This window comes from Mobula birostris, chromosome 8 (assembly GCF_030028105.1).
Source record: "Mobula birostris isolate sMobBir1 chromosome 8, sMobBir1.hap1, whole genome shotgun sequence".
Taxonomy (NCBI): domain Eukaryota; kingdom Metazoa; phylum Chordata; class Chondrichthyes; order Myliobatiformes; family Myliobatidae; genus Mobula; species Mobula birostris.
The window spans coordinates 101,448,891-101,463,023 of NC_092377.1; the positions used below are offsets into that span (position 1 = coordinate 101,448,891).

Here is a 14,133-nt window from a genome sequence, read left to right on the forward strand (position 1 = left end):
GTCAGGGGACTGTGAGGACCATGGCAAAACCTTCATCTTACGCCTCTTGAGGTAGTCCATTGTGGATTTTGATGTGTGTTTAGGATCATTATCCTGTTGTAGAACCCATCTAAAGAAATTTGGCCTGTCCCCTAAAACCCTCACTAATTTTTACAGATGCACCGTAGAAAGCATTCTTCTAGGGTGCATCACAACCTGGTATGGAAGTTGTCCTGTCCAAGACCAAAAGTAGCTGCAGGAGATCGTGAACATGGCGCAGCATATCACACAAACCAATCTTCCGTCCTTGGACTCACTTTACACAGCACGCTGTCGGAGCAGTGCTGCCAGGATAATCAAGGACACGACCCACCCAGCCAACACACTTTTCGTCCCTCTTCCCTCCAGAAGAAGGCTCAGGAACTTGAAGACTTGTACGGCCAGATTTGGGAACAGCTTCTTTCCAACTGTGATAAGACTGCTGAACAGATCCTGACCTGGATCTGGGCTGTACCCTCCAAATATCCGGACCTGACTCTCGTTTTTTTGCACTACCTTACTTTCCATTTTTCTATTTTCTATTTATGATTTATAATTTAAATGTTTAATATTTACTAATTTGTACTATTTTTAGTATTTTTAATATTTAATATTTGTAATCCAGGGAGCAGGAAGCGCAGAATCAAATATCGCTGTGATGATTGTACATTCTAGTATCACTTGTTTGGCGGCTATAAAGTATATCCTCTTTTCATCTTCGGCTTTTTTACAGATGGTGTGATGTTTGCTTCCAGAATTTGCTGGTATTTAATTGAATTCATTCTTCCCTCTAGCAGTAAATGTTCCCTGTGCCACTGGCTGCAAAACAAGCCCAAAGCATGATCAATCCACCCCCATGTTTAACAATTGGAGAGGGTTTTTTTTCATGAAATTCTGCACTTTTTTTCTCCAAACATACCTTTGCTCATTGTGGCCAAAAAGTTCTATGTTAACTTCATCAGTCCACGGGACTTGTTTCCAAAATGCAACAGGCTTGTTTAGATGTTCCTTTGAACCTTTTGAATAGAACTGCCATGCAGGGTGCCCAAACTTCTGCTTCAGGCCCTTTTCCTTTTTTGTTATTTTGAAACTGTAAAAGATGGAAATAAAAAAGTTTTCTTGCTTAAAATATTAAAGAAATGTGTCATCTTTAACTTTATGCCTTTTGGAAATCAGTTCATTTTTTACTTGCTTAGCTGTTCACAGTTAACAGAAATTTTGACCGGGGTACCCAAACTTTTGCATGCCACTGTATATAGCTCGAACTGATTATGCTTGAGGCAGAATATGGCTAAGTAATGGATCAGAGACATTTCACATCCTTTCCCAATGACAGGCCCGCCTCTCACAATTGGTCGTGAGCTGCATCATTAACAGAGAAAGATAAAATCATTGGGGAAATTCAGAAAAGTTAGACATGGATTAGGTTTAAGGACAGTAATTGGCAATTATAAACTGTAAGCTGGAGATAAGCAAATAGGCAGTGATTAAGCAAGCAAAACCATATATTGTTTAGTATTCTATTTTTGAAATCATTTAAATTTAAGTCCTTGGCAAATACTCAGCTGGAATTTTAATTATCGGGTTTTAATTTCAAAGCTCTTTCTTGCTTAATCACTGCCTATTTGCTTATCTGAAGCCTACAGTTTATAACTGCCAATTAATTTTGTTGCCCTTAAACCTCATCCATATCTAACTTTCCTGAATTTCCCCATTGATTTTTTTCTTTCTCTTTTAATATGGATCATCGCATGTTAATGATGCAGCTAGCGACCACTTGTGAGAGGCGGGCCTGTCATTGTGAAATGTCTCTGATCCATTGCTTGCCCATCTTTGAGTGTAACCAACTGGAGCTGTATTGTACCTGCATTTTGGCGGGAGCCCATCAGGTGCTTCTTGGGCACTTACTGGACAAAGGGGGCTGAAAGTGAAGCGGGTTTGTTTGATGTGAGTGAAAATGCAGTTGAGGTGAACAACATTAGTCTTTGAAAATGGGGAGGAAGGTGCCAGGATAAGATTCTGGAGGAGGTCCAGATGTGAGGGAATGGGTGAATAGGAGAAGACTGTCAAATATCATGTGACCTTTACCAAGTCTTGGAGAGGGATAGGAGCAAGTGGTATGGGGAAGTATTTAAATGAGGGAGGAACTTGAGAGCATCAGTTGGGAACAAATGTACTCAGGAAAATGCACAACAGAAACATGGAGGTTGTTTAGGGAGCACTTACATGTGGTTCTAGTTTGTCCAGTTGAGACAGGGAAAGGATGGTAGGGCAAAGGAACCATGGTTGTGAAAAGATGTGGAATTGAGAGGAACAAAGGATCTTATTTAAGGTTTAAGAAGCAAGGATCAGACAGGGCTCTAGAGTGTTACAGGGTAGCCAGGAAGGAGAAGAATGAACTTGGGAGAGCCAGAGGGAGACATCAGAGGACTTTGGCATGTAGAATTAAAGAAAATCCCAAGGTGTTCTACAAGAGACTCTTAAATGGGCATATGGATGATGCAAAAGTGGAGGGGTATGTGTTAGGGAAGAGTTGGATTGATTTTTCAAAGTTCAAAGTAAACTTAGGGTAAATTAGGTTTAGGGTTCAAAGTATATTTATGCCACCATATACAACCCTGAGGTTCGTTTTCTTACAGGCATACGCAGTAAATCCAAGAACTGTAATAGAATCAATGAAAGACCGCGCCCAACGGGACAGACAAACAAACCAGTATGCAAAAGACTACAAACTGCAAATACAAAAGAAAGAAATAACAATAAACAAATAAGCAATAAATATTGAGAGCATGAGTTGAAAGGTCCTTGATAGTGAGTCCATAGGTTGTGGGGAACAGTTCAGTGATGGGATGAGTGAAGTTATCCCCTTTGGTTCAAGAGCCTGATGAATGAGGGGTATTAACTGTTCCTGTACCTGGTGGTGTGAGGAAAGAGCAATGTAGAGTTTTGTAGTTTATACAATTCAGAAATACTTCAGAGCAGGTAAGAGTTGAGAATTTTTAAAATGGGGCCATTAATCAGCCCCTCAGCACCTTCATCCCCATTTGCACTTTATGTTTACTCTCCAACCTCATACCTACGCTGGCACTGTTGCTGACCTCCTGTGTTTTTATATATCCTGCTGCAATATAGAAGAGTTCCTCTTGCAAAGAGTTGCTTATTACTTTATCATTTCCTGTCAATCCCCTTGTGTACAGATACTCCTGCACCCAGCGTCACTTTATGTTCACACATACAATCAATCTATGAATATAAGCTAATCTTACCAATGTACAGCCACCCTCAACAATTATTCTACATTGTGTTTTATAGGATTGATTTTTTTATTTATTGTGTTTTTGTGCATATTTTGTTTTTAATGCTGCATCAGATCCAGAGAAACTATCATTTTATTCTCCTTAACTCTCATGTACTAAAGAAAGACAAAAAAACAATCTTGAGACTTGAGTCTGGCAGCAACTGTGAGTGCAGAGTTTGAAAGAAGTTTTATTAGGTGGCTTGTAAGCTTGCCATTCAAAACATCAAGTCAGACTTGAAAAAGAATATTAGACAATACTGGGTGGCATAGCTGATAGTGCCTGAGACCTAGGCTGAGTGCTTGGATGCTGTCTGTGTGGAGTTTGCAGTTTCCTCTGTCTATTTATCTTTCCTTTGAGTGCTCTGGTTTCTCCCCACCCCCTCCCATCCCAAAGGTACACAGGTTGGCTGGTTAATTGGCTGTTGTAAATTGCTCCTGAGATGTTGGACAGTCATGGAATCTGGGGGGAATTGATGGGAATGTTTGATTCATTAGTCAGGGGATTGAATTCAAGAGCTGCAAGCTAACGTTGCAGCTCTGTAAAACCCTGATTAGCCCATACAGGGAATATTGTGTTCATTTCTAGTCCCTCATGTAGAAAGGATGCAGAAGCTCGAAAGAAGGTGCCGAGAACACTTACCAGGATGTTGCCTGGACTAGAGAGCTATGAAGATAGGATGAGCGAGCTAGGGCTTTTCTCTTTGGAGCAAAGGAGCATGAGAGGTAACTTAATAGAGGTGTAGATGGGGTGGATAGCCAGAGATTTATTCCTAGGTGGACATGACTAATACCAGGATGAATAATTTTAAGGTATTTGGAAGAAAGTTTAGGAGGGATGTTGGGGTAAGTTCTTTTAGGAGGGATGTTGGGGTAAGTTCTTTACACACAGTGGTGAGTGCATAAAACTCCCTGCCAGGGGTGGTAGTAGAGGCAGATACATCAAGAGTATTTAAGAAACAATTAGGCACGTGGATGATAGAAGAATGGAGGGCTATGTGGGAGGGAAGAGTTAGATTGATCATGGAGTAGGTTATAAGATCAGTACATCATGGCCAAAGGGCCTGTATTCTGGTGTAGTTTTCTATGTTCTATAATGTAGAATTAGTGTGATTCGGTGGCTGATTGTTACTGTAGACTAAATGGGCTGACAGACCTATTTCAGTGATGCATCTCCCTGAAAGTGTTTAATGGCCTTGCTAGTCTATGGTTAGTCATCTTTAACATCTGTTTTAATCGCTGGAACTGACTGATAATGTTTCTTTGTGCTGCCGTTTCAGATCCTTAACAACCCTAGGCCTGGTGATCTCTGCTCTGGCAGATCAGGCTGCTGGTAAAAACAAGAACAAGTTCGTCCCCTACAGAGATTCTGTGCTGACCTGGCTACTCAAGGTAAACTGAGGCAGTTTTCCAGGGTAATTAATAGGCATGTATCTTGTGGTCTGTAAGAGTCATGGATGTCATAGTTGGAAGAGTGGAGCCTAAACAGTTGTGGGTTGGGGAGAGTACGATGACAGTAAGCTAAATGATCTACTAGTCTTTCCTGTTTATTCTGAGCCAACTTTGGGGGGTGGGTTTGAGGAAGAAAGCGGAGGGAAAGAGGGTACAAAGATACAGCAACGCATTTGTTCACATCTTGTGCTGGGAAGCTTTGGAATGAGCCGACTACCATGCTGCCCTTGCTGTTATAGTGAATGGATTGTGGACAGAAATAAACTGATGATGGTGGGGGAAACAGTAAGAGGAGATTGTGTGAAAGCCTGTGTATAGTTAACCTTGCCACAGGGTAGACTCAGAATATGGACTGTCCTATGTCAGCTGTTACTCAAAACATGTGATGTAGCCTGATTTCACATATTGAAACAGGAAGCACAATGAGACTGCACTAAGCACACGCCCTGCAGAAGAATGCTGTGATTATTTGTTTCTCAGTCCAGCTTGTTCTCAAATACAGTTCAGGATGTTTGATTCCTAGTTTAGGCCGTTCTTAACATTTGTGCCAAAAATGGCTATTTGCTGTTCATGCACCTGATGGGGTTGGGGTAGGGGGGGGGAGATGGCAGGGAAGGAATGGTAAGGGAGGTGGGGGAAAAGAACAATCATTGTCTTTTCCAACACAGACTCTGTTCCCTTCAAATGAGCAATTCTCACATCATGTCAGGATGCCGTTCATTGACTATCGCTCAGTGTTTAACACCATCACTCCCACAGTCCTGATCAATAAGCTACAGAACCTGGGGCTTTGTACCTCCCTCTGCAATTAGATTCTTGACTTCACCACAATCTGTGTGATTAGTGATAATATCTCCTCCTCACTGACGAAGAGTACTGATGCACCTCAGGGGTGTGTGTGTAGCTCGCTGCTCTACTCTCTCTATCACCATGACTGTGTGGCTAGGTATAGCTCATCTGCCATCTATAAATTTGCTGATGATACCATCGTTAGTCAGTCAGTCAGTCAGTGAGTGGGTGCTGACCCGAATCTGGGGTTGGATTTGTAAGTAGAATCTTGGAGATGAGAGGGCGTACAGCAGTGAGATATACCAGCTTATGAGTGGTGTTGTAGGAACAACCTTGTACTCAACGTCAGTAAGATGAAAAAGCTGATTGTGAACTTCAGGAATGGTAAAACGAGGGAACGTGAACCAATCCTCATAGAGGGATCAGAAGGAGAGGGAGCGAGCAATTTCAAGTTCCTGGGTGTCAAGATCTCTGAGGATCTAAGTTGATCCCAACATATCAATGCAGCTATAAAGAAGGCAAGACAGTGGCTATATTTCATTCGGAGTTTGAAGAGATTTGGTTTATCACTGAAAACACTCAAGCTTCTATAGATGTACATTGGAGAGCATTCTGACAGGCTGTATCACTGTTAAGGCTGATTTATACTTGTGCGTACGGGCTACGCCATATGCCTGATTACTTTTGCGTAGCCCTACGCCATAGCGAGCATGCATAGTTGTGTCTGTGTCACTCTGCAATTTACTGCCAAAACGCTAGTTGGCGGTGGAGTTTCTATGCCACTGTGAGTTTCTTCGTGAGAGACCTGGACGAGGAAATGCATTTCAAATATGTTTGGACATTGGCAGGTAGATTTGACGATTTGGTTCATCGTCTCCGACCATTTATTTCGCATCAGTGTACAGACATGGTAGAGAAAAGCAACCGGAAATGTGATGCTACCAAGCGGACCAATCCCAGTTGTTGCGGTCTGTGTCGCCGCAACGCGTGAGTTATATTTTTGGGGAGGTGCACATCACCCCACGGCATAGGATATGCGGTACCTTCGGCATACATTTGACGCAGAAGTATAAATTGGGCATTATGGGGTGGCTACTGCACAGGACTGAAAGAAGCTACAGAAAGTATAAAATTAGTCAGCTCCATCTTGGGTACTAGCCTCTGTAGTATCCAAGTAATCTTCAAGGAGTGGTAACTTGGTGAGGCAGTGTCCATTACTAAGGAACGCCCTCATCCAGGGCGTGTCCTCTTCTCATTGTTACCATCAGGAAGGAGGTACAGAAGCTTGAAGGCACACACTCAGCGATTCAGGAACAGCTTCTTCATCTCTGCCATCCGATTCCTAGATGGACATTGAACCCATGAACAGTACCTTACTTTTTAAAAAATGTGTATTATTTCTGTTTTACACAATCTTTAATCTATTCAATACATATATACTTACTGTAATTGCTTTACTTATTTCTTTCTTTCTATATTATCATGTATTGCATTGTGCTGTTGCTAAGTTAACACATACTGGATACCTGATTCTGATTCATAGTTTGGCCCTCTTAACATAGAACCTTATGCCACAGTACGATATGCTGACATTTTAACCTACCCTAAGGTAAATCTAACCCTTCCCTCCCACGTGGCCCTCCCATTTTTCTATCATCTATGTGCCTTTATTAAATGCCCCTCATGTATTTGCCTCTATCACCACCTCTGGCAGGGCATTCCATGCGCCCACAGCTCTTTGTGTAAACACTCTGCGACCCACCACTTCAGTCGTAGTATTAAGATCCACATAGTTCTATGCAAGAACTCTATCCTGGTCATCACCTCATTTGTGCCTTTGTTACTGTAATTAATAATGAAAGTTTAGCATTATGCTTCCATTGTAATTTTTGAAGTTGAGTTGAGCAGACTTTGTCAGTAACACACCAATCCCATGCAAGAACAAAATATTAAGTAGATCTTAATCTAATCCCATTGAATTATTTGTTTCAAATGTAGTTTATTACCACAAGAAATTAATTTAGATGAAAGAGCAAGAAGATGCTGTGTATTCCGGTTAATTGGGACACATGTAGGACCAGTATGTGTTGGCCCAATTAAGTGGTTGGCCTAATCATGCAAGATTTTATGGAAATATTTAAAAAGATATAAAAAAGACAAACTCAGTTTAACTGAGTAACAAATTATGTATTGAAATGAAATACTGAACAAATTAAAACATTATCAATGCTACTACAGTTTGATAAAACTGCACATTAGTTGTTGATGGAGGAATTCACCTTATACTGTCTCGTTTTTTTGATTGACTAAATGAAGAAAATCAGCATAGACACCTAGTGTAGAGAATGGACTGCCTTCATACAATGCTGTTGATGATTGCATCCTCCAAACATTCATTTTCATTGTAACATTCAAAATGATTGTTGATAGCTTCATATTCTTAATAGTTCCAAAGTTGTTTAAGTAGTGAAATCATTCCTGGTCGTTTCTGGCATCTTCAAGCCTTAATGCTTGAAACTGCAATGAGCAAAACAGTTCTGAATTGTCTTACTTCCTACAAGGCGAAACCTAACAACATGAATGACTGTGATGCTTTACTCCCAGAGGAACTCAACACCTTTTATGCATGCTTTGAAAGGGAGAATAAAACTACACCTGTGTGAATCCCTGCAGCATTTGGTGACCCTGTGATCTCTTGGATGCCAACATCAGAACACCTTTCCAGAGGGTGGACCCTCGCAAGGCGTCAGGCTGGTGATGGCATACCTGATAGGTGAGTGAAAACCTGTGCCAACTGGATGGAGTGTTCAAGGACATCTTCAGTCTCTCATTGCTGCAGCTGGGGGTTCCCACCTACCTCAAAAGGTGACAATTATACCAGTGCCCAAGAAGAGCAGGCTGAGCTGTCTCAGCATCACCCTGTGGCACTTGCATCTGCTGTAATGAAGTGCTTTGGGAGGTTGGTCATGGCTAGAATCAACTCTCTCAGCAAGGACCTGGACTTGCTGTAATTTGCCTATGGCCACAGTAAGTCTACAGCAAATACAATCTTACTGGCTCTCCACTCAGTCTTTGAGCACCTGGACAATAGCAATACCTACATCAGGCTGCTGCTTATGTGCTCAGTTTTCAATAGGATCACACCCTCAACAAGCTCCAAAACCTGGCCCTCAGTACTTCACTCTGCAACTGGATCCTTGACTTCTTCACCAGAAGACCACAGCCTGTGCAGGTCGGAAATAACATCACCTTGCTGACAATTAACACTGCTGCAGCTCAAGAATGCATGCTTAGCCTACACTCCTTACCTCTATGACTGTGTGGCTAGGCACAGCTCAAACACTATCTATAAATCTACCCATGACACAAATGCTGTTTGCAGAGTTTCAGATGGTGATGAGATGGTGGACAGGAACAAGGTAGATCAACTGGTTGTGTGGTGTGCTAGTGACAAACTTCACTCAATGTCAGTAAGACCAAGGAATTGATTGAGGTCTTCATGAAGGGGAAGTTGAGGGAAAACACTAGTCATCATTGAGAGATCAGTGGAAAAGGTGAGCAGTTTCAAGTTCCAGAGTGTCAGCATCTCTAAAGATCTATCCTGGGCCCAACATATTGATGCAGATACAAAGAAGGCACAACAGCGGCTATTTCATTAAGAGTTTGAGGAGAGTTGATATGTCACAAAAGACACTCGCAAATTTCTACTGATTAACTGTGGAGAGCATCCTAACTGGCTGCATCACCAGCTGTTATGGACTGAGGGGGTGGGCACCGCACAGGATCTGAAAAAGCTGTGGAAAGTTGTTATCTATGCCAGCTCATTTGTGGGCATTAGCCTCTCAGCATCTCGGACACCTTCAAAGGCAGTGCTTTGAAAAGGTGACAAGCATCATTGAAGGCCCCCCTTACCCAGGACATGCCCTCTTCTCATTGCAGAGGAGGCACACACTCAACAGTTCAGGAACAGCTTCTTGCCCTCTGCCATCAGACTTCTGAACGGACAATGAATCCATGAACACTACCTCACTTTTTTTCTTTCCGCTTATTGAATTAATAATTTAATTTAATATTTTTAATACATTTTGTAATTCATAGCTCTTACTATTATCAATTGCAATGTACTGCTGCTGCAGAACAACAAATTTCACAACATGGGTCAGTGATATTAAACCTGATGCTGATTCTTATTCTACTGCTTATTCCTCACCAACTATCAGTCACCAAAATCACACTTTTTTTGAACGTTATTTAAAAACTGTCCACTCTAAGCACAGTGTAGTGTCTAACGGCCACACAAGCGCACTCATGCCCCAATGAAACAGCACAATGTTCCAAATAAACAAAGGGAATCCCGGCTATTTTCTCCATTAACTTTTGTTCTCTAACAGTTATCTCATAGAAGCGGCTGCCCCGATTAACTGGTGAACCTGTTAACTGGAATCCACTATATTTTGTGATCCTGCTGCATTAACCCCAAGCTAAGATAAATTAAGGTGCATTAATCAATCTAAATATGTGTGAATAGATAAGCCATCTTTTATGTGGTAAAGTGCAGCAATCCTATATTGGTGACTATAAACCATTGACAATCAATCCTTCAAGCCATAGGTTTGTGTTTTTTTTATTCCTATTATTAAACCATGCAAATCAAAGTTGTACTTACTGTATTTTTAAGAATTGGTTCTTGTAAGAATTAGAATCTTTATTTGGGATCTTGCACAGCAAACTTAATCACAGACTTTTCACAAACTGTATTTGAATCTGGATTGAGGTCAGGAAATCACAGCGCTTGCCTCACTGCCAGAAGTAAGGTGAATTAAGTTTGTTCAGTCACATTTTCCTGTTCTAAAGTGTTTTTGTTGTAGAACTGTTCATAATTTTTAAGGTGTGGAGAAATTTTCCTGCTGATTTTGAAAAAAAGTACCTACAAAAATCTCAGTAGTTTTGATGTAGGTAAACAAGCCTGATTACCTAACCTGAGCTGTACTGAGCTCAACAATGAGTTTGGTTTGGGTGGAATGTATGCACAGGAACAGATCCTTGGGCCCACAGTGTCTGTGCCAACCATCATGCCAAGATGTTCTGAGAGAATGCTGGGGTTTAGTTGTTTTTGGATCATGCTGGTCTGACTCAGTACCGTATCCTGGTCAGGAATGTTTGCTTGGTTGTAACCTTAAGTCTGAATAGCATTTGTTGGAGACTGCATTTATGATATACAGGTCAGATATGGGGAAATAAAAAGTAAAAATGTTTGGATTAGCCCATTTTTAATTTTGTATCTGAGCGGACCAGTAGTAGAATTTTTGTTCTGTCAGCTTGCGGGGATTTTTGGTGTCTTGCAGAAGTGATGTAATCATATAGGCGAAACAGCCAATTGCATTGAATAATTCTCAAGGCAGTAATTTGGAAGAACAGAGCTCTCACTTTTAATTAGCTTTATGTTTTACAGAGAGCAATGAAAAACATTAGTTCATACTGATGGATATGGAAGATGAAAATCATAAACTATGAAAAAATTAATTGTATTTTGAAACAATTGAGGGGATCAGATTCCCAGAGTATAATGATATACTGAGAGCAAAGAGGTGGCTTACCAACAAGCCTGGCTTAATCTGTCATTTTTCATCTTGAAATCTCAGTTACTTCTTATTCAACATAGTGGAGCAATTTCAGGCTTTAGTTACAGTTACTGAAAATTGAATTTCTCATCAGTTCACTGAGTTTGGCTGTTAGCTTGGAAAAATCTGCACAACATCCTTTTAAAGAACAAAAACAAAAATAGAGCAAAAACTAGTGGGAAGTTGGAGGACTGGGAAGCTTTTTAGAAACCAACAGAAGACAACTTTTTAAAAAAAGTAATTAAGAAGGAAATGACTTATTTTTATAGTCAATAAAAGTTAAAGAAAATACCAAAAGTTTCTTCAGATCCATTAGAAGTAAAAGAGAGGTGAGAATGGATATCAGAGTGCTGGAGAGGTAGTAATGGGGGATAATGAAATAGCGGATGAACTGAACAAGTATTTTGCATTAGTCTTCACTGTGGAAGATACTAGCAGTATGGTAGAAGTTCTAGGTGTCAGGGGCATGAAGTGTATGAAGTTTCCATTACTAGAGAGAAGGTTCTTGGGAAACTGAAAGGTCTAAAGGTAGATAAGTCAATCTGGACCAGATGGTGTACACCCCAGAATTCTGAAAAAAGTGGCCGAAGAGCTCGTGGAGGCATTAGTAATGATCTTTCAAGAATCACTAGATTCTGGAGTGGTTCTGGAAGATATGAAAATTGCAAATCTTACTCCACTCTTCAAAATGGGAGAAAGGCTGAAAAACAAACAAACTATCGGCCAGTAAGTCTGACCGCAATGGTTGGGAAGATGTTGGAGTCGATTATTAAGAATGAAAACTCAGGGTACTTGGAGGCACATAATAAAATAGGCCATAGTCAGCATGGTTTGCTGAAGGGAAAATCTTGCCTGACAAATCTGTTGGAATTCTTTGAAGAACTAATAAGCTGGATAGACAAAGGAGAATCAGATGATGTGTATTTGAATTTTCAGAAGGCCTTGGACAAGGTGCCACACATGAGGCTGCTTTAACAACCTACAAGCCCATGGTATTACAGCAAAGATTCTAACATGGATAGAGCAGTGGCTGGTTGGTAGGAGGCAAAGAGTGGGAATAAAGAGAGCTGTTCTTGGTTGGCTGCTGGTGACTAGTGGTGTTCCACAGGTGTCTGTGTTGGGACCGATTCTTTTTACATGACACGTCAATGATTTGGATGATGGAATTGATGGGTTTGTTGCAAAGTTTGAAGACTTTCAAATATGAAGATAGCTGGAAGGGCATGTAATTCTGAGGAAGTAGAGAGGCTATAGGAAGACAGATATATTATGAGAATGGGCTAAGAAATGGCAGATGGAATACAGTGTCCTGAAGTGTATGGTCATGCACTTTAGTGGAAGAAATGGAAGTGTTGACTATTTTCTAAATGGAAAGAAAATACAAAAAACTGAGGTGCAAAGGGACTTAGGAGTCCTTCTGCAGGATTCTGTGAAGGTTAATTTGCAGGTTGAGTCTGTGGTGAAGAAGACAAATGCAATGTTAGCATTTATTTCAAGAGTACTAGAATATAAAAGCAAGGATGTAATGTTGAGACTTCATAAAGAACTGGTGAGGCCTCACTTGGAGTATTGTGAACAGTTTTGGGCCCCTTATCTTAGAAAGGATGAGCTGAAACTAGAGAGGGTTCCAAGGAGGTTCACTAAATGATTCCAGGATTGAATGGCTTGTCATATGAAGAGCATGTGATGCCTCTGGGCCTGTATTCACTAGAATTCAGAAGAATAAAGAGTGACCTCATGGAAGCCTATTGAATAGTGAAAGACCTTGATAGAGTGGATGTGGAGAGGATGTTTCCTATGGTGGGAGAGTCTAAGACCAGAGGACACAGCCTCAGAATAGAGAGGCGTCCTTTTAGAATCGAGATGAGGAGGAATTTCTTTAGCCAGAGAGTGGTAAATCTGTGGAATTCATTACCACAGGCAGCTGTGCAGGTTGATAGATTCTTGATTGGTAAGGGCATGATGGAATATGGGGAGAAGGCAGGAGACTGGGGCTGAGAGGGAAGTGGAACAACCATGATGAAATGATGGAGCAGATTCAATGGGCCAAATGGCCTAATTCTGTTCCTCTATATTATGGTCTTTCGCCCTTTTAAAGAACAAGGAATCACTAACAGTAAGCTCTGGGTTTCTGCATTAAGCTACACATACTCATACTCTGAAAGTTATTGTCAGACTGAGTGCTGATCTCTCATTGTCCTCATTGCAAAGACAGGACCTTTCCAATACCCCAGCAAGCCACTACTTGACGTGTGAACATCTTATTGATTTGCCCAAGGGGTAAATGGAACTTCGTTCAAACTCATGCAAATTGTGGTGCTTTTCATTGCTGGGATGATCAAAATAGAGGCTAAAGGTCAACACACACAAAATGCTGGAGGAACTCAGCAGCTCAGGCAACATTGATGGAGAGGTACAAACAGCTGATATTTCATTGAGGCCAAGACCCTTCAATATTTCCAGCATCTGTAGAATCTGTCATCTTTAGAGTTTATATTATTCAGTTTATTGAGAGAATCAGCACAGAACAGACCCTTCCGGCCCAACAAGCTGCACTGCCCAGCAACCCATCTATTTAACTCTAGCCAAATCACTTTTAATGTTACATGGCATTTAAGTGCAGAAATATATCTTTTATAAGCTGTTAAAACACAATTTGTACTCATAAGGTGTCAATTATGCTATTTGGCATGTGGAGAGGTAAACTGTAATTGTACTTTTATACCTTCACTGTGGATGGTAGGTCCTACATCACCAGGTTCAGGGACAGTTGTTACTGTACCACCATCTGGCTCCTGACCCAGTGTGGATAACTTCACCCATCTCAACACTGAACTCATTCCAGAACCTTTCAGTTCACTTTCAAAGACCCGACAGCTCATGTCCTCAGTATTATTTATTTATTTATTGTTGTTACTTATTTTTGTATTTGCATAGTTTGTCTTCTTTTGCACATTG

General features: G+C 40.9%; 1 protein-coding gene across 2 annotated transcripts in view; it reads left to right on the top strand.

The window, feature by feature from the left end:
• The window catches only part of LOC140201542 (kinesin-like protein KIF13B), a 271,092-nt gene that overhangs the window by 148,621 nt on the left and 108,338 nt on the right, over positions 1–14,133 (top strand). For both annotated transcript variants that reach the window (XM_072265811.1, XM_072265812.1), the window contains exon 10: positions 4,594–4,705. In XM_072265811.1, the coding sequence (XP_072121912.1) occupies positions 4,594–4,705 (112 nt within the window). The remainder of the gene's footprint in view (positions 1–4,593; positions 4,706–14,133) is intronic.